Source organism: Polistes fuscatus, unplaced genomic scaffold, assembly GCF_010416935.1.
Source record: "Polistes fuscatus isolate 324 unplaced genomic scaffold, CU_Pfus_HIC Scaffold8, whole genome shotgun sequence".
In the NCBI taxonomy this organism is placed as follows: domain Eukaryota; kingdom Metazoa; phylum Arthropoda; class Insecta; order Hymenoptera; family Vespidae; genus Polistes; species Polistes fuscatus.
Window position 1 is genome coordinate 5,122,388 of NW_025113162.1, and position 24,561 is coordinate 5,146,948.

The following is a 24,561-nucleotide window of genomic DNA, read 5'->3' on the forward strand; positions in this document are numbered from 1 at the left end:
CTCTTTCTCTCACGAAAGCAGATCACAGGAACAACAACTATGTCTTCGTCCTCGAGGATCTTCCCGCCGATTCTCGTCGCGACCCTCGTTCTCTGCGTTGGTGAGTACAAAATTAAATTATCCTCCCTTTTTAAATTCATTCTCTCGTTGACGATCGATTTTGTAGTAATTAATTGTTTCATTCTTTTCCCTTATGTTATAATTGTAAATAATAATTCAACCAGTCGTCGGACGATCTTTTCTATTTTTTTTTATTCTCTAATATTTTTTCTTATTGAAATAAACGAATGCATTTAAATACGATTTTTCTCTTATCTTAATTGTAAATAATAATTCAATCACAGTCGTCGGATGATTTTTTTCTATCTTTTTTTGTCTCTAATTCATTTTCTTATCGAAATAAACGAATGCATTGAAATACGATCATTTAATATTTCCTATCAGGTGGCATTCGATTTATATTTTTCTTCTCGAGGTGAATTGATGATAGAAAAGCAATTGAGAAATGTTCGGAATAATTATCTTAAGTGGTAGGTATGGGAATAGAGACGAGTGCGGTGATGCGCGAAATGAGTTTAAATTGCCGAAAGTAAGAGAGATAGAAAAGAGACCATCTATAGGTGTTGAATAATTTTTAAATTATATTGAATAACACGGGTAGAGAATTTTCTTAATCAAGATTAATCAATATTGAATTAGAGAAAAGTGAAGAAAGAAGAGGAAAAATAATTTATATATATATATATATATTTATATCTATTCTTAATCTAATGTATAAAAAACATTATTTACCAATGAATAATTTCGACGATCATTTAATATTTCGGGATGATTGACGTGCGCTGTGCATTTTGATGTATTTAAAGTAAACAAAGTGGTATACTAGGATAGCATCAATTAGATATAAAAGCATGAAATTATGTATGGGTTAACGAACAACGAGCCTTTCCTAGGTTGTCGACTAATAACGAGCGAAGGTTTGATGCGAGCATGTAAACATCAGAGAGTTTCTAATTAAGTTTCCCTTGACATCCAATTAACGAGGAACCATCGTGTGATACCTTCGATCTGAGACGACCATTCTCTTTATCTTTTGTCGATGGTCCTTTTCTTTTTTTTTCCACCAAAAGCTTGGACTTTGTCTGATCGTTCGTTCGTACGTTCGTTCTTTATCAAATTTGCAAACTGAAACGTCCATCTCGTAGCATCGTTGGCTCGTCCTCGTCACCGTGAAAATTAGATTTCGTGATGGATGGATGGATGGATATCGGGTGAAAACGTAGGGATCGTATGAGATAGAAATTGAAAAGGTAAATCTATCCGTAGAAACGTTTGCGTCATGTGTCCTATTATATTTTTCACTCTCTCTCTCTCTCTCTCTCTCTATTTTTAATTTTGTTTTCATTATTAGAAATGAAAGCGAGAAAGCGTGAAATTTTTATGATGAAAACTAGTCTGAATATGGAAATCTGGTCGCGCCGCAGCGTGCGTGAAGTGTTGCTATATGTATGTGGTGGGTGTGCATGGGTACGTGTTTTATTTGTCCTTTTTACCGTATAGGATAGAAAAAAGATTTGCATAATAGAATTAAAGTGCCATAAAAAAAACCCACGAGTATGTACACACCATCCTACGAAATGGAATCTGTTTTTATTTTTGCGCATATATAAATACACATACGTGTATACGAATTGTGTGTGAAAGGTATGCGACAACGGGGGGGAGGGGAGGTGGGTGATGGTGATGTGGTGGAGAAAAATTGAGGAAAAATTGCGATAGACGCGAGAGAAATGAAATAAAAAAGAAAAAATAAAAAAAATACAAATAGCTTTGGGAAGGATTACCGTTAGAACGAGAAAACTTTTCGTAAGAATAGCGTCGAATAGTATCGGTTAAAAAAGAAGAAGGGGGGGAAGGGAGAGAATTTGTAAGAAAGAATGAATGCTCTAGATGAGACTAGCATAGAAGACAGTTTGATGAAAATTTGTGATCGTAATGCGGTTTCTTGTACTATCACGAAACTTTGCTTGTCTAATTCTTTTCCCTTTCTCTCTCTCTCTCTCTCTTACTCTTTTCATCTTTTTTCTTTTTTTTTTAAAGATACGAATCAGCATTCTTCGAATAATACGAAAAGTTTGGAATAATGGGAAAGATTCGTCTCAACTAGAATATAATTAAATGTCTTGACGCATTTTAGGAAATTCGAAATTATTCGTACTTATTATCTATTTGAAGTATAATATTAACGTTTTAAGAGAACGTTTATCCGGTAAAAAAGTATTTATTCTTAAAAAACGTTATACCATGAAATAGAGTACGGCATCGAAATCTCGTTCTTTATTTAACGATTTTCTCTCTCTCTTTCTCTCTCTCTCTTTCCCTCATTTTCCTCTTTCGTAGATAATACGACCTAATTTACTACTTTCATGAACGACGATTATCGTAAGTAATCTCCTTGATCGTATTCAACGATAAATCATTTTTCTCTACCCTTATCTTTTTTATTCGTAATATAAAGAGAATACTAGGACGGTGGTCTAAATGTTTATTTATTTTCTATATTCTTCTCTCCTCTCTTTTTCTTCCTTTCCCTATTTCTTTTTTTTTTGTTCATTAAAAAAAGAATGCTTATGAAATTATAAAACTCGTTTACCGTTATATCGAACATCCATGTGGCCGGTTCGTTCTCTTTAGCGGAGTTAATGGCTTTTACGCGCTATAATCGATTGCAACAACCTATCTTTTTTACCCACTTTTCTCTCTCTCTCTCTTTCTCTCTTTCTTTTTCTCCCTACCTTGCATTATCGATCTTGCGCGTTTTTATATACCCCTATATAGTACTACTTCTTTGCCCTTATTGTCCTACCATAAAAAGAGCGAGGCGTCAAAGCGTGACGTTAAGGAGAACGTCTCCAACGATTTATCCCTTTCTTCTTCCTTAAACGTCCGTTTTATCGTCCTCCTTCAACAATGGACAATACGAATCTGAAACCTTAGCTCGCGTTACTATTGACTTTACGGGTAATGAATCTCTTTGTTCGTAGTCCGTGTGATTCATCGAAAAATCATATGCTGAAAGAGCTTCAACCTCTCTCTCCTTCTCTTTCTCTCTTTCTTTCTCTCTCTCTCTTTCTTTCTCTCTCGATGCACTCTTTCCGAACTGCTTTATGTGTATTGCCCCGTACAATGTGCCTGTTTTATCGCTAATATTTTTCTTCACATGAAGGCAATCAGGTAATGGAAGTTTGTGAAAGGATGCCACGTTTCTGCGATGCCCTTTCCGCACTTCCTTCCTATGTCCACACTTTTCTCCTTCTCTAGGTCACTCTTTTTCCCTTCCTCTTTATGGCACTATGAATATGAAGCTATCATGATCTTCTCTCTTCTTTCCCCCCTCTCTTTCTTTCTTTCTTTCTTTCTTTCTTTCTCTTTTTCTATCTTTCTCTGAAAATTCTAATCCTAACGTAGTGCCACTTCTCACGCTGAAATTATTCATTCATAAGAAAAACGATATAAGATCGTTGTGTCAGGTACGTGTATAGTACTTTTTCTTTTTTTTAAGTATATTTATGTAGATAAAGTTTCATTAGTGTTTTATTTCAAAGAGAACGTTGAATTTATTTGGAAAGATCCCTGTGATCGATAAGAAGTTGACGCAACGTGTTTCAATTAGTTACTAATTTATGAAAAGATTTAATGATTATTTTACATGATACTAGTACGATATGGGTATATGAATAATTCCGACATCTCATTATAATATTTGCATACGTGTACCTATGTTATACGAAGGATTAGATATCACATCTGTCCTATTGAAATGAAATTACTCGTATTTGTATTAAAAAATATTCTAACGGAATTTGTGAAATATTTAAATGATTAATTTGATTAAAATTTGATTATAAATTCTTCGATAATCGTTGGTCCATGGTTTGAGAGAAATTAAATAATGAGAAGAAAGAAAATAAACGAAGTGAGGAGGGATGGGATTCTGGAGAAGAATAAAAGTTTGCCGCTTTTTATAATGGCTCGTTAACAAATTGAAAAGGAAGGAAAATATTTTCTCCTATTATTTAATAAGCTCTCTAGTGAACAATCTTTAATTATTGTATAATAGATTTTAATGATATATTTGTCTATTCGAGAAAGATAAAAAGATCTTTGATGAACAGTAATCGAGTTATTGTTGATTAGATGGATTCGGTGTTGGATGTAATCGGTCCGACGAAAATTAGGATATTATAATTTATGGCTTTCTGTTCGTATATCTATCGGCAACGATATATCACTTGAATCTGAACGATAAGCAGCTGCCCCCCAATCTAACTTGGCGCACGTGGTTAACGTTGCTCACATCCACCAACTTGCGTATTCTCCGGTAATATATAATACACGTATACGTATGCGTTTGTGTATATATGTATATATACGATATATGTTCTATTGTTGGTATGTGAGTATGCATGCTTGTGAGTTAGTATACATCGATAGAATGGATGATTACATGCATATGTGTATGAAATATAGTCAATATATATATATATACATGTATACATAATGTATAGATACAGTGCGTATTTCACATGTTTCATCATAGATCGCCGTTCTACTGGCATTGTCAAGTCCAACTGAACGCAATGGCTCTTGTTTGAAAGTTATCATCGAATCAATTTCATCATGAAATGATAGACACAGTGTTAGATGAATATTATTAACATCATCTCGTTGAAACATCATGATAATTCAAATTATTGTTAATGAACCAGAAAAGCTCGGACGATCGTTCCTCCAAATATTTGCATTTTTGGAGAGGGGAGAAATTTTGTACGATTTTTGTTTTCAATTTTCGTTAATTACAATAAAATAAAATTCGAAGTTCTAACGATTCGAATTTTGTTACGATCGAAGATAAGTGTAAAAAAAGGATTGATGAATGTGTTAGTGTAAAATTCTCAATCGAAAAAGATTTAGAAAGATGGGTAGATGGGTAGATGGATAAAATCGTTCTTCATGTTTGTCTTTCGAAGATCATGAATCAAAATTATTTTTCATATTGGAAGAAGCTTTACCAATGAATCATACGTGCATTGAAGCATACAAACAGAATGTGATAGTTAGAACCAGTTTACTTTTATCGAATGATAAAATTCTATCTTATATGTTTTATGTAAAAAGCGTGAAACTCTCTATATCAGCGAGATGTCAAAACTTATTAGAACAAATGATAGGAGTATTGGGATTTGTTTGGTAAACACGAACGATCTTCGGGGATTTGGGAAATATATACATATATGTATAAAAATGACCACTATGAAAATTTCTTACCATATGAATATATGTATGTATATGTCATCTATATATATATATATATATTGTATAAGGTACTTCATTTTGATCGTGGGTTGCATGAAATAGTAGGAAGATACATGGGACTATGAATTCGAATTTTTCTCGATATTATTTCTCGAAAGAATATCCTCTATGTTCATCAAAAAAATCGTTAATATTTATGCCAATCTGAGTTATTGTTCGTCAAACAAATTTTTAATAGGAAAAATCAGGTTTGACAAAAGCATGCTTCCCTTATACTTTTTCTTTTCACGCGTCTTACTTCGCTTAAAACGTCTTTTAAATGTTACCACGATTAGTAAGACTTTTCAGCACACGATATTGCATTGCAAGGTAACAAAAAAACTTGAAATTATGGATTAGAAAATGTCTTTTTCTTTTTTCTTTTTTTCAATATCTCAAGAGAACATCTTTTGACGTGTCTTCTTAGTCGGAGAAAATTATGTTACGAATTGTTTTTGATATCAGTAGCTATACCCGTTGGATACTTTCAGCGGTGACAAAGTGAACGTAGCAACTCATTTTCACTTTTCTTTTTTTTCTTCGTACGCGTAACGGCGCCATAGTAAAGAGAGAGAGAGCCATTCCACTTTTCTCTTAGATAGTATCGTTTCAAAGAATCTGGAGCAACGGGTTTCTCTTTGCGGAAGCTCTCGTTGAAGGACACAGAAAGAAAGAGATTCGCGCGAAATTTAAGCGGTTACGACGAGGCTTCTTCTTCACTCTTTCTAAATGTAGATCAATGTTCTTGTAGATACCGATTGTAAGCTTTTATCCCTGTATGTAATCGAAATACGATATCTGCGAAGAAAAATCGTAGTGAGGGAAGGACGAGAAGAAAATATGCGAATTTAGGTTCTTTCATTGATTCCTTTTTTTAAAGCGAGCTTTTATTTTATTTCTTTTTTTTGGTATTCGACCTATCGAAACGTTTCGAAAATGGTTTGAAAAAGTTTGTCTCTCTTGGAATATCTCCCCGATAAATTAGATCATGCTAGAGAAACAGGTATATGACCGCCACCCATTTGGAGATATGAAATTGAGCTTTGGAAAGGACCTGCATAATTTTCGTTTGACGTTTTTGTCAAATTTTTTGCTGACTTAAACGATCCACTCTTCTTTTTCTATCACTCCTCATTTTTTCAGCTCTTCTTTATCGCGCGATTTCGAATTTCGTTCGATCAATCGTAGGAGTTAGTCAGAAACACAAGCTCTTTGAAATTTGTTCATTCTCTTTTTCTATCTCTCATTCCGTTTCCCGTTCCATCCAGAAATTGACATATCTCTCATTCGAAGTAGCAAATTTTCGTTGGTTCGAGAGGAGGAGGAGGAGGAGGATATGGACTCGTCGAAAATCGATCTCTCATGCGCTCTCCTCTGTCGTCTTTTACGTCACGACGCTTCGATGCTGACCTATTAGCTTAAAGTAATTTCCGTTCGATTTTACAGTTTACGAGGGTTTCGTTATCATCATCATCATTATCATCATCACCATCATCATCATTCGCCGGTGTGTATATCAAACATCTGTACGAAAGTTTCTCGTTAATCTTTTCTTTTTCTTTTTGTATTATAAATCTTTTCTTTTTTTTTTCTTTTATATTATCGAGCTAAACTTCCATTCGTCACATCGTCCTGATACAACGTCTCTGACGTTTGAAGAAGAAAGAGAGACCAATCTCTTTGAAGGACGCCCAAATTATTTCATCTCTTCCCTCTCGGCGAAGAACAAAAGCATTTTTTTTACTTTTCTTTTTGTATTCGTCTGAAGGTTCTGGGCACGCGTCGGGAGATAGGAACTCTTCTTAAGCTTCGATAAAAGTTTTCCCTCGTTGGGGGACAATAATTGATCGTCGTTGAGAGCACGGAGCACGTAATGAAGATAGTAGACGTTAAAAAACGACTGCTTTGAGAGGAGGAGTTAGGGGAGGAGTTGGGGGAGCAGGTGGAGGAGGGGAAGAGGATAACGAAAAGGTCCATTTCAAGCCTCTTCTACTCGCTTTTCTACCATCGTCCTCGTCGTAGTCGTTGTCGGCTTACTCTCTTTATTTCTCTCACAATCTTTCTTTCTTCTCTCTTTTTCCACGTTCCCGAACCGTCATGGATTTCACCTCAACGTCTCACACCGGAAACTTGATAAAACTTCTGCCAAGATTTTCTAGATACTTTCCGTCCTCGTACCAGTACTTTCCGTAGTAATATAATCTTTTCTTTGTCAAAATCTCTTTTTCTTACTATTCGACACCGAAACACATGATGTAATTTAGAAACGGAACGAATCAAAATTGACTTCTTCGAAAGTCTTGTATTTTTCTAGACGATAGATAGATTTATGAAGATATTCATTTTCATTGATATTTCTTTTAATATCAATCTTTTCATTATTACTGTTGGTTTTTTTTTGTTTAATCTACAAGATAATAAATCCTTGAAATAACGAAATGATAAATTTAATTTTCCTTTTTATCATTTTATTTACGGTCGCATTAAACACTTGCATGGGTTATTAGCGACGTAACAGGCAAAATTAACAATTCGTGTAATTTTGTTTTTATTTGTTTAGGCAAAAAATATAAAATAATTATTATACTGTGTTTTCGCGAGGTATGAACCACTAACGTGGATTATGCTTTCATAAAACGTGTGAACGTGTTTATTGCGAAGATTGTCTTTAATGCCAATGCCTTCGCGATTCACTTTTAATAGGATTAAAATGATTTCGTTTTTAGTCGTGGCAGGAGCAAACGCAAAACAGGATGTCCATGCAGATAATGGTATTCTTCGATTGTTTTCACAGCTAAATAAATGAACCCTTTTTCGCTCGGGCTAACCAGAAACTCGGGATGTTTTTCCGCATATTTGGTGAATTCCTTACAGCTGTCTTGAAATGATTTTACACACAATTTAACGTTTAAAACTTTCACATTTTAATATTTTATATATCTTTATACTTTAACTTTTTAAGGCAAGTATCATAGTAATTTTGATCATTATTATGTTCAAATACGGCAATTTACTGCTCTATACCACATCACGTTAAATTAGGTGATCCTTCCCTTATTTGATCACTTGCGGATTTCCAATTTCTCATGATATATTAGTTGACTATACTATCATGACTATACCACTATCACGTAGACAATATCCACTTTCGTATTTTGTTATTTTCATCCTCTGTCATCAATTCATTATCACATACTTCAAGTATAATATAATTTCCTTTTATTTTATATTCATGATTAAGAAAATGCAGAAACTTTGGAGCTTCGATCAAACATAAGCTGGCCGATGAATAATTCGTTTACATCCGATGGGCAACTTATTCTATAATAAGGACCACGTATAATACTTTTCATACATTTTTGAATACCCAAAGGGCTACAAAAATATTAACGTAAAACCACGCAAAATAGTAATTTGAATACATAATTTAAATGGATTTATGGAAAAATAATATGATCAAAGTTATTTATATATAAAATATTATAATATTGTTTGTTATTATACTACTATAAATTATTAATATAAAAGTTTAAGATAAATGACAATGAAATAGAAAATATTTGTCTTGGGAGTCGCATGCGCCTGGCAAGCCGCAGTTTACTTATGTTGGTTCTGTAATAAATGACAGTCTCGAGAAAAGTATCATCGCGGTCGATTTACAAACGTGATACATAGTTTTATCCTCGTTTCTCTGAGTTAACATCGCATACTCTATCGGTACGAGTTTCCTTCCTGTCAGATATTTCATTTGAAGGCCGTACTAAAGTTATAAGTCAAATCGATCTTCGTGTTTCATAACTTTGAGAAAGTTAGGCCATTCTAGGGTTCTCCTAGCATCTTTCTTTTCTTGTTTCTCTCTCTTTCTCTCTTTTTTTCTCTTTCTTCTTCTCTCTCTTTCACTGCTCTATTCCTTTTCCTTTGCACTTCGTGTTTCGAGATTTCGCGTGACTCCAATTACAAATATATTATCTTTCTCTTAAGGTATACGTTTCGTGAGAATCAAATCGATTATAAGTACCGCATAGAGATTGAAACATATTCCGTTTTAGAATAATTATTATATAATACCTATATCTCTCTCTCTTTTTTTCTTTATATATTGTGCATAAGTATATATGCAAGTGTAAGTTTTTTCATTAATGAAACCACCAACTTGAGAAACGTGTTCTGCTGATTAAAATGAACAAAAGAACATTGATCAAGATATGTTACTTTTATTAAATCTTATTAAGCCTCGCAAGATCGTCAAATATATTCGATATTTATTAAATAAACAATTTGTTTTTTTATATACATGAATATTCGTATAATTCGTTTGAACATTTAAAAGACTCGAATTTCAAAAATATGATATTTCATTGATTTATATTTATATATAATATTTTAAGGGCTGATAGAACCAATTTCCAAAGTTAGATATTTTATTAATGGGACACCTCGTGTAATATAAATAAATATACTTTCATAATATTATGACCTTATCACGTAAAATATTTGATTAGCAAGACCATCTCCAAAGTTTCTTCGATGGTTGAAGAACATTATCCGTCATTTGTGTTCTATCTCTTTCTTTTCTTTATCGTTAAGGGAAGCATAGTTTATTCATGCAACGAAAGTAGCCTGATTAAAGTTAGTATCGTGGTTCACACACATATATATATATATATATATATATATAAGTACGATATCTTCTACGTGTGTAGTACGCTTTTTTTTATTATACTAATACCCTTATAATAAAACAGAAGAAAAGCCTTATGAAATGATTCGATTAAGTATTTTCTTCTCGTTCTTATCTTATACACCGACTTATTTACCATATACTTGAATGAAGATTATTAAAAATATTTTCCAAGGATATTTAACCGATATAATTATCTTTAGTACGGTGACTCGCATATACGAGCCTCATTTCGTTCGGAATTCAACGTCCACGTCATTTAATTATTCTTGTTCAATGAATATGAGAAGGAACGTGTGTGTGTGGTATAAACTTTGGTCGAAATAATAAGGTCCTCGAAAAAAAGGGTCGTAGGTATTAGCAATGTTTTTTTCCTTTTTTCTCTTGTTCCTTCTAAAGAGAGATTTTAAGAGAAAAAAAGAAAAAGAAATATAGAAATGGAGAGAGACAGAGAGAGAGAGAGAGAGGGAGAGAGATGGAAGGATAGAGGTGGTTGGTCATCGACACTAAACGCTTCAGGGTGTTCCTCGTATACAGGGGTCGAAGGTAGAGAGCGAAGGCTAATTTCCGGTTGAGCTCCCTGACCGAGCATGTAGCTTGATATTAATAACGTCTTTGTACCGAGGTGCGAGCAGTTTCTTTCAACACTTATATATTTCACCCTCAGCGTATATATATACGACTTGGTGCCTTTTTTGTCAACTCTTACGCATGAAAGGATCACCTCGGTCATGTCATATATGTATGCATTAGTGTGTCACTTTAATATACCCGTTCCGAGTACCGTTAACGTAGAACCTTGACATCTTTGTATCCTCGGCCTCAAGAGATTTCCGTTCTTTATATATATATATATATATTTTTTTTTTTCGGCCGATCTACTGTTTTCATTTCTTTTTTTTTCTCATTTACTTTTAGATATATATATATGTGTATAATTTGATATTATTTTGTAAAGAGAGATATGAAGTAATTTAATATTTGATTATATCGATCATTTATTTATATATATTTTATTTTATTTTAATTTTTTATAATTTTCCATCGAAAAGAAAAAAATCTTCATTTCGCGCAGACTCCCAATTGGTAGCGTTTGTTCGGACGTTAGTAGTCGCAGTGTGGTCTTGTAACTGGTGAAAAGCGGCTTTCAACGACAGCTCTCGAGTGTTCTCGACGTAACCTGTGAGACTCTAAGGTAGAAGGTGCGTTCTCGTGGAAATAATTTACGTATGCACGTGCTGCTGTACCTACCACCGTCATTTCCTATTTCTACCCTACGTTCTACCCTATAATTTCTCTCCCTCCTCTCTCTCTCTCTTTCCCTCTCTTTTACTTTTATGCACCGTATTCCTGTTTCACGACACATAGCCGACATTTCAGGAAAATTAATGGAATACCTCCCTGAATTATCCAAAAGATAAACTCGAATTCGTCTAAGGCGAGAAGTTCGTTTCTCTCTTGCAAGGTAGATCAAGCCGAATTGCCATCCGTATAAAATATCCTTCTCAGCAAAATGCTAATATCAGGGTAAACCGCGTATAATTTCTGTTTAAACGTTTAAGAGACGGAAAGAGAAAGAAAGTGTGTGTGAAAAAGAGAGAGAGAGATTATGTACATAGGGGAGGGGGAGTATAGATTTAGATAACTTTAAACTATTTACCACCAACCTTAAATTCGGATCAACGAAGGTTATCGTCAATTCGATCTACGATGAGAGTCCGACGATTCGGTTTAAGCCTCTCCTCTTCTCTCTTTTCTTTCCCTCCTTCCCCTTGCGAAAATTCGCGACTTCTCGAAGCGGAAAACCTTCATAGAAATTTGCAATTCAACGACAGTCGGACTTTCGTTTTATATCATACATATATATATACGAACACGAAATCGAGGCTTCATTAATGATTCCACGGACTTCTCGGTTTGTTGTTCCGTGAGAGAAAATACGAGCGAGAGAGAGAAAGAGAAAATTAAACGCCGGATTTGGCCTTTAATCCCTCGACAATTTCACTTTTTTTTTCTTTTTTTAATTTTTTTTTTTTTTCGATATCACTATCACAACGAAGAAATTCTCCTATTAATCGAATTCAAGCTACCTTCCATCTTTTTCTTCTTCTTTTTTTTCTTCTTCTTCTTTTTCTTCTACCTTTTTTCTTTTTTATCCCTTAACAATGAAACTTCTTCCTTTCACGAAAGAAAATCATCATTGTGGTTTGGGGGAAAAGAAAAAAAGAAACGTCTTCTTTCGTATCTGAATCCTTCCTCTCGTTTAATTTTTTCCTTATTCGTGCAATTTTCGTACACATGTAAAATCAATATTTCTATCGAGAATTCGTATTGATCCTCTGTCGATGAATTTTTTAATCATGCATTTAACGTTTATGTTTTTGTTAAAAAAAAAAAAGTATGCACTTAAAGAAGAAAGAATAAAAAGGATAAATAAAATTTCATTGTTTTCAATTCAAATAAAATTTTTATTATTATTGTTATTATTATTACCAAAGTTTTTTCATAACAAAAAAGAGAAAAAAGAGGAATAAAAAATAATAAGGAGAAATAACAAAAAAAAAAAAAAAACAAAAGAAAGAAATAAGCAGACCAAATGAAGAGGAAAGTAAAAAAGAAAAGAGAAAAAAAATACTCGAACACATTGGCATTTCGAATTAAGAAACGTCACAGAATTTACATTTCCACTTTTTCGTTTTACGAAGAACAATGGTGCTGCGAGGACAGCGTTTTCGTGTTTACAAGCTTCTCGTCAAACTGAGTACTTAAGCTTACGTTCGCTGCATTTAGAGTTTGGATTCTGGGACGATTGTAAATCTTTCGCGTTTTTTTCGAAAGAATTGTCGATATGTGTATGTAATACAGGATTGGTGTGCAGGTGATTACAATTGCAGTAGCTCTGTGTGTCATTAGATTTTAAATGAATTATTACAATGAATTGGTACAATACTTTTTTCACCGTTAATTTTAACTTTCCAATTGAATCGAACCACAGTTTTAGTAGGGGCTTTATAACAAACGTGAAATGAGAATACAATTGGAAGAGATCGGACATCTTCATCTTGAAAACAAAAGACAGATAAAATAAAAACATGTAAATGTTTAATTCGTACACCATAAGCGCGTAACAGTCAAAAGTTTGTATTTTGAAAGTTACTTGTAAAAGCTTAGTTATCACGTATTCCATTTCTTAGAACGTGACAGCATCATAAAACGCCTCGAGCATGTCTCTTTCCATTCTATTTTTCTTTCATTCTCTATTTCACTTTTGCCAGTCCGTTTTTCTTTCTTCCCCCTGCTCATCTTTGCCTAGCCCCTACCCCCGTGTCTTTTTTTTCATTTCAATGGATTCCTTTGGCCAAGCCTGAAACTTGCGAAAGGTCTAGTTATGCTTTGTCGTTCTTTTTACCTACGACGAAGGCGAGAAGAACTACAAAAACCCGGTTTCGCGTTAATTAAGCCAACCTTCCGACGAGTTGGTATTTTTGCCATGTATGAACGACCATTTGCATCTTTATGCATGTCACCCTGTGTGCCACCACCTTTTTTCTATTCCCGACGTTGTGGAATATTCTGGCTGAGCATTTTTGCGGCTTTAAAAAATGCTCAATCTGATTCATAGTCAATTAGTTGATGTTATCTATTCGATAGTGTTAAATATCTATATGTTATCGTTACTTTGTGAAATAAATAGCTGAAATAATTATATTGACTTGTTTTTTAAAAACATATGTATTCTATTAATCGTGCTTTTCTTTATCGATTTAACTACTCGCCTTTTATGCATTCATATATAACCATTTTATTTCACTATATTTACTAATAGTTTAAGTTTATATGATAAAATTCTTTTTATGTGTTTTCCTACAAACGTCTAGTTATTTCACGTAAGATTTAGGGTTTCCACGATTTAACTGAAGTATTCAATATAACGTTGACATATACGCAAATAAAAATGGTTTCGTTTTATCGGTAAGAAGGATCGAATTAACGCTACGTCGAGTTTATGTTTGCCTTATTATTTATTTAAAAACGAGTTGCTATCGATTGCGGTTGCATTCAGTTTATACTGTCGTGCATTCATTGCAGTCGGTGTAAGCACGGGCGATAATAACATGGATCTATATTATGAATAGTTGGATTAAGCGAAGACCCAAAAATTGTGTGTGTTGGGGGGGTTGCGTGTTGTGGTTAGTGGGGTTGTGTTTGATTGGGGTGTGGTGGGCTGGTAGGTAAGGAGGGGTGTTTTGCTTGTTGTGGAGGTGGTTGTGTGTGGTGGGGTGTGTAATTGGTAACTGAAATTTTACATTGGCTGTTATGATGCATCTGATAATTGCATCTCTGTGAAGTAAGCTCGTAATAAAAAAAAAAAAAGAAATCATCTTTAAAATTTCAGCCCTTATATATTAAGGCAAGCCCAAGGGTTGATACTTTATTATATTTAAATTATATAAAAAAATATAAATAACGATATTACCATTATCATTTTCGAGAACAGCACGAAAAATGAAATATTTGTCTGCTTACTTATAAGCACGTATGTTCAGGGGCTATAACAAAAACAAAATATAAAAAAATAAAAATAAATGAAAATAAAAAAACAAAAATAAAAAAAAATAAATAAAAACAAAAATAAGACTAAATAAAAATACAATAAATTTAGCGAAAAAACAAAAAAAAAAAAAATAACTATCAAAAAAATAAAAAAAAAATAGACAATAAAATACAAAATAATAAAAAAGAAAACACTAAAATATAAAAACAAAAATAAAAAGTTCTTTCATGATGTTTGGTACTTTTTCATTTTCCTTGAACAGAGTAATATTTAATTAAAGAGGAAAAAGGTTGATCACAGTGTGAAAGTAACCACGAAGAAAGAAAAATCTTTTTAACTCCTCTCCTACCTTATTATTTAAAGTAAGTTCTAAAGTATTCAGACACTTTTCAACAATTTTTTATATACGATTTTTTTCAAAAGAGCTTCGCACAAAATTGTAAAAAGATTAATTTTGTTTTTGTTTGTTTTCTATAACTGTAGAAAACAAACATATTTTATCTCTTAAAATATCATCGAAACGATTAGATATTCGATTTCAAAAAGTGTCCGAATTTTTCTTCGATTCACGGTATATATAAAATCACAATAAACTTGGATATCGATATTGATGACATTTAGCATTGATACGGAATAATGAAATCCTCGATAAATTATCATAGTTATCTCGTATGGTCATGAAAAAAGCATAAGAATAGAGATCGGTAAGAAATGGAAGGAAGGAAATACTATGTATATACATATACATATATATATATATACCATATACCAACTATAGATCAATTTTACAAGAGAACACTTGGCCGAGTCTCAATAAAGATAAATCGTTGTCCGATTTTTGCGTGGTAGCGTTATTTGTTCTGTTTTCTTTTTTATTTTACTTATTCGTCTTCTTTTTCTTCATCTTCATCTTCATCTTGATCCTCATCCTCATCCTTCGTCAAACGTTACGTTAGGTCGACGACAAAATGAGAAAGAAAGAAAGATTCTTCGAGATGTCGTTTCTTTTTTTACCATTCTCTTTGTAAAAGTCATGAAAGGTTAGACACGACAGGAGAAGAAATAAAGGTGGAAGGAAGAGGAAGAAAAAGAAGGGAAAAGGGAGAAAGGGAGGAGGAAGGGAGGGAGGGGGTTGCATTGTTAGGCAAACTACTGGTACTCGAGTTCCTTGTATTACGTGCTGCTGGAATGCTCGAGGAAAAACTGTGCAAACCTTTTCGGAAAAATGGAACAGCAACCGTTAGAAAAGAAGGGAACAGGAGAGAGTATAGTTGTAGAGACTCGCTGAGAGAATTGCCTCGGGGGTGCTAAAATCTGTGAAAACCGCGTACTCTTTGCTTGTATTTCGTCCTATGTGAGTATACGATAGAAAGAAAGAGAGGTGGTGGTAACGTACTACCTCTACTACTTAACCTTCTGCATAACGTGTTGGCCCGTACTGACACCGAGGATGAGAGAAGGGTTGAAGTTCGTCTCGAGAGGGTGTCGTTTCGTGGACGAAACTTTCTCTCCTTTCCTCCTTATTCTGATTCTTCGTCAATTCACCTCGACACGTCACAAAATCTACCATTTAATTGTTACTCCTCTTATATATTCTATATATATGAGAAACTTCAAAATGTTGAAATTCAAGTACCACTCGATGTATCTGTTATCCACCTAAAATGCAATTACATATTTCCCGACATTGCAATCCTTTTATTTTCTTTGATAATAATACCGCGAATAAAAGGGACTCCTTTATTTTACAATAACGACGAAACGAGTAGGAAAAATTTCTATGTGAAAATTAAAGATAAAAGAAAAATAAAGAAAATATTAAACATTTGTTGTATCTACAAAACGCAATGAAAGGATTCTCATTGTCTTCTTCTTCTTCTTCTTCTTCCATCCCTTGTTTTACTTTTTGCATTTTAGTTGTTAGACCAAAGCAGTACCGCGAGGTTGAAATAACAACGAAAGTAAAAGAAAGAGAAAGAGAAAAGGGAGGATGGTTGAAGTGTTTTCCAAAGATAGAAGAGAGAAACCAACGGATTAGTCTGCTGTGGAAAGGAAAAGGAGGTGGTAGTAAGCAGCAGACGCCCTCAGAGAATGAACCTTTTCGAAGGCTTGCTTTTCTTTCGGTTTGTTTCCTCCTCCTCCTCCTCCTCCTCTCCTTCTCCTCTTACTACTACTACTACTACTACTTATTCGTTAACATTCTCTGAAATATTAGAATGCGAGCACGTCCGATGCAGATATTAGTTGTACGAAGCTTACGACCTATCGTGTATTTCAGTGTCTCTCATGAATTTAAGGCACCGTTGTCCTTCCGAGAAAAGCGAAAAACACAAAGCGAGCTCTTTTATAATATATATATATATAGATGATGATGATGATGAAATATTCTCCTCGACCCGTTTAACAGTCCCGCCCTTAGGATTCTGCGAAAGCGTTTTGTTCAATTACTTGCACGCGTCTTTCATCATATCTTGCCCTTTTGTTCGCTTACTCCACAGGATTTGACTCGACGATTTCCGAATTGTCCCTTAAATGTCTCTTGCATATATATAATCAAGATCGGTTTAAATATTATATAAGACAGGTTAAAAGTTCCCAAGATATTTTATTATGAAAATGAATACAATAGATGTCCGTATGTTATATTTCATAAAATATCATACAGAAAATAGGATATACAAAATTTGTTTCTGTCGAATTGAATATAATTATTTATTTATATATATATTTTTAATTATATTTTATATTTATTTAAAGTGGAAAATGTGGACTCGCGTTACACCAGCTGTTTCTTTCATTACAACACAGCGTGCAATAATTTACTAAAAATTGTTATGTTAAATGTAACATACGTTTTTCTTTTAGACAAATAAGCCTAGAGAATTTCGTGAAAAGAAAATTGACAGTAATTAAATTTAAACGTTTACTTTCTCGAATACACTTTTATCAGTCAATCTTTTTATTTTGTAATAATTTCTTGACATTTATATTATTTCTTCATTTCTATGAGAAAAAAACAGAATTGTATAATTTTATTTATATTTATTATAAAATTTTGTGATTTTTCTCTGACGTATTTTGACGTTGTGCTTTCTTACATTGTATACACCCATTCTCTTCAGTCTATCAAGATAGGTATTCAATATTCATAACACGTATAAAAGAAATAGTTTTAGTAAAATTTCGATCCTATTCTAACGTGAATTCGTTAACCGTACACATAGTAGAAAACTTTTTTGCATGAAAAACGTTTGAGATTTATTCGAGCAGCTTTGAAGTCCATGAGCTCAGAGAACAACGAGTTTCCTCTCTCATTCAGCTCGAAATGTAGATTTGCCAAAGATCACACCTTTTTTTTTTACGTAGAGAGAGAGAGAGAGATTCGACCTTTGAATCGTTGATATGTCGGTTCTGATAAAAATAAAAAAATAAAAAAAAAATCTGCCCCCCTTTTTTTCAAAAGCGAAGAACCTAAAGTGTTTGACGAGAAAAAGGTTTTGTTTGTTTTGAAAAAAGTGATGATAATCGAGGGATAAAGAAAAAAAATATAGATGATTCGACGAAAAATATGTTTGATATTTATTTTCAAATATTTTCGAACGAATTAAAATTTATATAAACAGAACAATAATTGAGGTATCTCAATTTTTCTTTCTCCTTTATTTCGGCAAAAGAAATCATTAATAACTTCGATGACATTATCGTAACGTTTAAATGCCTACCACAATGTTGCTATGCTTACCAGTTATTCGAGAATATTCCCAAATATTCTGGTTAGTTCAATAAAGGGGGTGAGATAAGGTATTTGGTCTTGGAAACGTGGCACTCCTTGATCGATGAAGCTTAAACCATCGTTGACTAATTGTAGTAGCACGTTCCTGGCAACAGAGATTTCGGATGATCGAGGTGTAACAAAGTACGCGGGGGCTTTCTTGTATTTTCCAAGCCGATCTATCAGCGGTTTTTGGCAGGGTATTCCTTCTTCTGGAAACGTGACCAGAGTTCTTAAGAATATTCTCCGATTCCGACGTAAAAAACTGGTATTACCTACTCGCGAAACGATTGCTAACATTATAAATCATGATCATTTTTCTCGTAACGTTTCAACGTCATCCGTTAAATTTCTCAAATCGAAATGAAATTTACATTAAATGCTTTTTATTTTATAGTTTCTGAAGAGTAATGATTTTTTAAAAGATACGGTGGGAGGGGCGGGGGGGGGGAGGCGAAAGAAAAGAAAAAAAGGAAAACAAAACGGATTCACATATCTCGTACTTGTTTTCGTATATACAGGTATATATAACACTATATCGACCGTAAGGAAATTCAAATCTCGTTTATTCATTCGTATCGAAGTAAAGAGGTGGATTCGTTGCAACCGAGAACGATCGTTTACCATAGCTCAACGTCCTTTCTATACGAGACTAAAGTAAGAAGATCGATATAGAACGAAGTAGTAGTAGGTAGACGATCCTTCGAAATAGTTGGGTGCGGCTGAGGAACGTAGTCGAACTTTCGAGTAGAGTTTTCCACGTTGCCGGGGGAAAACTGGAAAAGGGTTAAAGCGAATAGAAAAGGGACGACGAGAAATAGAAGGAGGGAAAGAAAAAGACAGAAAAATGAGAAAAAAAAAAGAAAGAAAGAGAGAAGAGGTAGCAGCAGTAGCAGCTTGAAGGTTGTGTATAGCGGGTGAAACGAGGAAAGGGGTGGGTGGGGCAGAGAGAAAGAGAGAGAGAGAGAGGAACTTGGGAAGGACCAGAGGAACGCGGATGGAGCATGAGCGAGAGTTTTGGGGGGTGGTAGAGGGTAGTTTTGAGAGGCCTGCGGCGAGCAGAGATTAAATCGTACTATGGTAAAGAGCTAATCCATCCGTCTCTGTCCCTCTCGTAAAACGAACTTCAGTTCCCTTTTCCCACTCTCTCTCTCTCTCTCTCTTTCTCTTTCTCTTACCCGTTTGCTTTCACCTCCACCCAACCACCCCCTTTTTCCGGCAAGAGCGAAAATGGAAATGGCGATGCTGTCGGTGCCTACACTCATTGCCTTCTTCATGTATACGGCTGATACGTGCATAGAAAGTGTTATACATATATACATAAATATCTACCTATATTTATATTCTTTACTCGAGATTTTTCGATTTGATATCGTTGAAAGTACATGTTACATATCTCGGAAAGTTTCAAACTTGTAAACTTCTTTTTATTGTTCTTTCGAGTGTTACATTATTGTTTCTTGTTTTATACGTAAATATTATTCATTAGACGATTTTATTTAGATAATGTTTTATATAATAATGATAAATTTGTTTTAGATTAAATTACATACATTTTTTTTCTTCCAACAAAATATGTATCCAAAGAGGGGGAGTATGTTTTTCATGGATGAAAATTGAATCCGAAAAAAATATAAAAAGAAGATTTTTCGAGAGTGTTTATTATAAATTGATGTGAGAAAAATGTATGCGGGTTTTCGAAAAATTGAACAGCAAAAATCCGTTCCACTGGTTATGAGTTTTTCATTATTTTCCGACGCTTTTCACGACTATCTCTATTTGTTTAATTTCCTTTTTTTTTCTCTTTTGTATTTTTTTTTAACATGTCGCGTCGTTTAACAATCGTAAAATCGTTCGCGTTCGGTGCTTTTATTGTCGTAAAACGTTTCGAAAAATAAAATCACGCCTCCGCAAAATATTGAATAAATAAACTAGAAGAGAGAAAATTTTTCTTTTGGAATTTTTTTTTTTTTTCTCGCGATGAATAAACGTGACTACTCTACTTCACCATGCTAAGTATACGTTTTGAAAATATTATGAAATATTATAAAAGAGAAGTAATCTTTATCCAGGTATTGCAGAGTTTCTTTACTTTCTTTCTTATTCTTTTATCTTGGCAAGTTCCTTTTTTCATTTCTTTTTTAAATTCATCAAAGACTCTTCTCTCAGAGTTTCCCCTATTCATAAAAAAACAAAGACGGTTAAGTATCGTATCGACCTTTAAGAATTCCTACCGAAGAAAAAAGTAATAGAAATAATCAAGAACGATTGGAGTGGTGGTTGGTTTGCCTCGCCTAACCCGGAGTTGCAAATAAATTGCTCCGAAATTCGAATTAATTAATTATAAAGTGTATTCCCAGGTGTAAGTCAGATTTTATTCCTGCATACATTGAAAAACTTTCTTTATTTGATACGAATAAATTGAATTAATCTTCGAATAAATAAAAAAAGTTTAGATAATTAAATAATCTTATTGTAATCAACAGGAATAATTTGTATTAATCAGATAGATATACCTATGACAATCTTGTACATATATATATGTGTAAATGTAACTGTAAAAAATGGTTCAATCTTACTCGCATGACATTCCTATTCGGTATATAAACTAGCACGAGAACGTGTTCTTCTTCTCTTACGTGTTACGTTTTACTAGCTTGAGGGATTTACTCTGACAGAGAGGAGAGGGTTTTCGTGGAAGGCAGCTTTATAAGATTTGATTGTAGGTACCAACCTCGTCTCGGAGTTTCGACTCACGTTTTCTTCAGGCTTCTCGATTCCAACTGGCTCGTGAATGTCTCCGGTGCATCTTGAAATCGGAGATCAAACGGATTTCTCCCAACGGCCTCGACTATGTTGTACTACCGTCTACCATAGAATCCTCTTCCGACTTTGAACGATCTAACTCGTCTTTCACATACCTCCTTGCTCCTTTTATTTTTCTACTTTTTTGCTTTTACTTTTTTTTTATTCCTCCAACCCATATGTAAATATATATATACGTATAACATACGCTCGTATAAAACGTGGGAAAAGATCCTTTTATATACATATGAGTTACACGTGATCGTCGTTACGTAGATATAAAGTAATTCAATCAAATTCCTGCAAATGCATACAATCCTATCACGATTATCTTCATTTTTACGATTCTATCTTATAGATCTTTTCAATTCGCTCGATTTATATATTATAAAAAAAAAAACGATCGAATAAAATATTATTACGAGAGCAATATTTTCTGAAATTATCTTCGAGAGATATAGAAGAATATTTTACTTATAATAACTTTTCGATTTATTATTATAAAACGATTCGAGAATATAGTTCAATTAATATTCCTTTAAATTATTTTCAAAAAGTAGTTATCGTACGGTCTTCGATAAAAGGGAAGAAAAATATATCAATTTTCAAATTGATAGAATATAACGTCGTAAATAGTTTTATTATTATTCGATAAATTTAATGGGTCCCGTTTTATCGTTGGATGATCTTTTCTTTGAGAGTATAAAATAAAATTACTAGAATAATGAAAAGATCAAATTGTATGGAAAAATTGCAACTTTTACGATTTATTGTCAAACGTTGAATTATATTTTTTCTTTTTTATTTCGAGCAAGCAGATATCACAGTCGGTCGAGGGCAAGACGAGAAAGGGAGAGAGAGAGAGAGAGAGAAAATATCTCACGTGATATATTATACGCTGCTTAGGCACGTTCAAAAATGATTTATTCATTTCTTTCATTCGTGAGGAAAGTTTCACGTAAAAACGAATACTCGACGTGAGTTTTTTTCATAAATGTAAATCTTTTAATTACATCGTCGTTAGATTAAAATTATTAATACCAACCTATTAAGAATTTTCATTTTCCGATTTAAGTACAAACGATTCGAGAAACTTATAAATCATACTATAAATGTCAACTTACAGTGAAATGTTAAGAAAGAAATCTCACAAACGAGAGACTACCTTTACGATTTTCTTTTTCCATGACGTAATTTAATGATAAATCGTTAAGAAGAACCGACTACGTTTTAACGAAGATTTAAATTCCTTCGGTATAATATATAATTGCACGTTACTCGCGATTAACAATTTCACGGTTATAAATTCGACAATGAATTCCGAGACTGTCGCTATACTACTCATTAATCAAATCTTTTTACGATCTTTGCTAATTCAAGAAATGCTACAATTTTCCTATAATGTCAATTAACGATCTAGAAAAATTACTATCATCGTAATATAATATCTTAATTACAGATGTGTATAATTCGCGTTTATCATAATTTACTTTCGGATAAAATAAAATAGAACAAACAATCAAGTTTGAATCTTAATTTAAACGTTTGAACAATATTTTTATTTTCATTCTCATTCGTAAAATTACAATTGTAAATGTAACCGTTAAAATTGAATTTCAATTCTTTGGTAAATCAAAGATTTAACGATAGAATAGTGGAATTCCTCTCTCTCTCTCTTTCTTTCTTTTTCTCGTATGGAATAGAAGAGTCGCTATCAGGGAAAAGCCCTAGTCTAAAAGCCGCATATTGTCGTTCGTCAGTGGAAGAGCAAATGAGATGACTGGATGAGGGGTTTTGTGCGGACAAATTCAAGCCATAGTCTGGAACCAAGCATAGAACGCGCAGAGAGTGCATTCACTATTCACTTATCTGGGTCAGTTTGCCCAAGCCAGCTGAGGTCTCAACCCTCTTCGACTCATCCGGCCAAACCCTTCCCAACCACTTCAACTGGACCCTCTTTCTTCCCCCTTTTATATATAGTATATAAATATATATACATATGTATATCATTCTCATACATGACAATAGCTAGTTATCTTAACAACGTTTTTTGTTTACTATCATGAAAAGCTAACTTTCGTAAAGCTCGATAGTTTCGTGTCTGCCAAGTTTTCACAATAAAATTTCATCCACTCCGACAACGTGATTGACAACGAACTAAATTCTCAAATCAATATTATTCAAATTTTCTTTCCTCGCTTCTCGAAAAGTTTTTATTTTATATTTCAATCCTTTCATCATAATCATCATCATTTCTCATATAATTTCAAGTCTCTCCTCGTACTTGTTACTACAGAGTATAGGATATATACGCGATAAGAAGAAAGAAAAAGAAAATGAAAAGGAAAGAAAAGAAAAAAAAATAATATCCTACTCATACATACTTACATATATTTTTAAGATAATTTTATCCGTACTCCAACATCCTTGACCTTGATTAATTCATCAGAAAGAAATGATACAAGTGGCTAGATACGATAGGGGGGTGAATAACTTGTTATCGTGATAAGGAATAAGCTCCATTTCAACGAGCTTGTTATGGTTTATATTATTATCATCATCACTGGGTGCTTTCGATCCTTCAAATCCGTTTAGTTTCGAAATATTCGGAATACTCTTATCATCCTTACAGACACGAACAATGGATTTCTGAGGGTTGATTCGGAGGTGCCCGATAACGTCGAATTCCATTCTTAGATGGATGCCGAGTCTACTATGGTCTAATGCTGATACTGCTGTTCAAGTCAATCACATGCATATACGTATACACGTGAATCTGATTGCTTGCATATACGTATATATATATATATACATTCATTTATGTATAAAGATACATAGATATCCATTCTCTTGTATATGTACGCGTGCGTATAGGGAGGACGATTTCTAGGCAGTCGCATAGCACCATGCAACCGCAATTACCGCTATGCAGGGATGCTATGTGACCTCGCTATGCCGAAGACCAAGATGCGCTTACGTGCGCGCACTATGCGAGGAAGCAGCTGCGTATTTTACTGCGTTCTCGCGCAATGTACTTTGACATATACCGAAATTGTATACCTATTTACGTATATATATATATATATATATATATATATATATATTTGTGTGTGTGTGTGTGTGTGTTAAGTCAAAAGTAACTTATTGCATTTTCATATTTATTAATGAGAAAATTCCTTTTTTTTAATTTACTACCTGTTATTCCATAAAAAGCAACTATAATAATGTGTTAAAGCATACATTTTCTAAACTTGATTTTTCCCTATTAAAAATTAATTTGACGAGCAACGACTTAGATTAGCATAAATTTTAATTAATGACTTTTAATTGAAGATATACTATATATATTATAGTATATTGTCCAAACACGCGAGTATCTTTTCCATATTTCAC

The 24,561-nt window shown here is 33.4% G+C and overlaps 1 protein-coding gene across 1 annotated transcript in view; it reads left to right on the forward strand.

The window, feature by feature from the left end:
• Nucleotides 1-24,561, forward strand: part of LOC122525228 (lymphocyte antigen 6D) — a 65,630-nt gene that overhangs the window by 619 nt on the left and 40,450 nt on the right. Inside the window, exon 2 of the mRNA XM_043647917.1 lies at nt 22-100. Within this exon, the coding sequence (XP_043503852.1) occupies nt 40-100 (61 nt within the window). The 5' untranslated portion in view covers nt 22-39. The remainder of the gene's footprint in view (nt 1-21; nt 101-24,561) is intronic.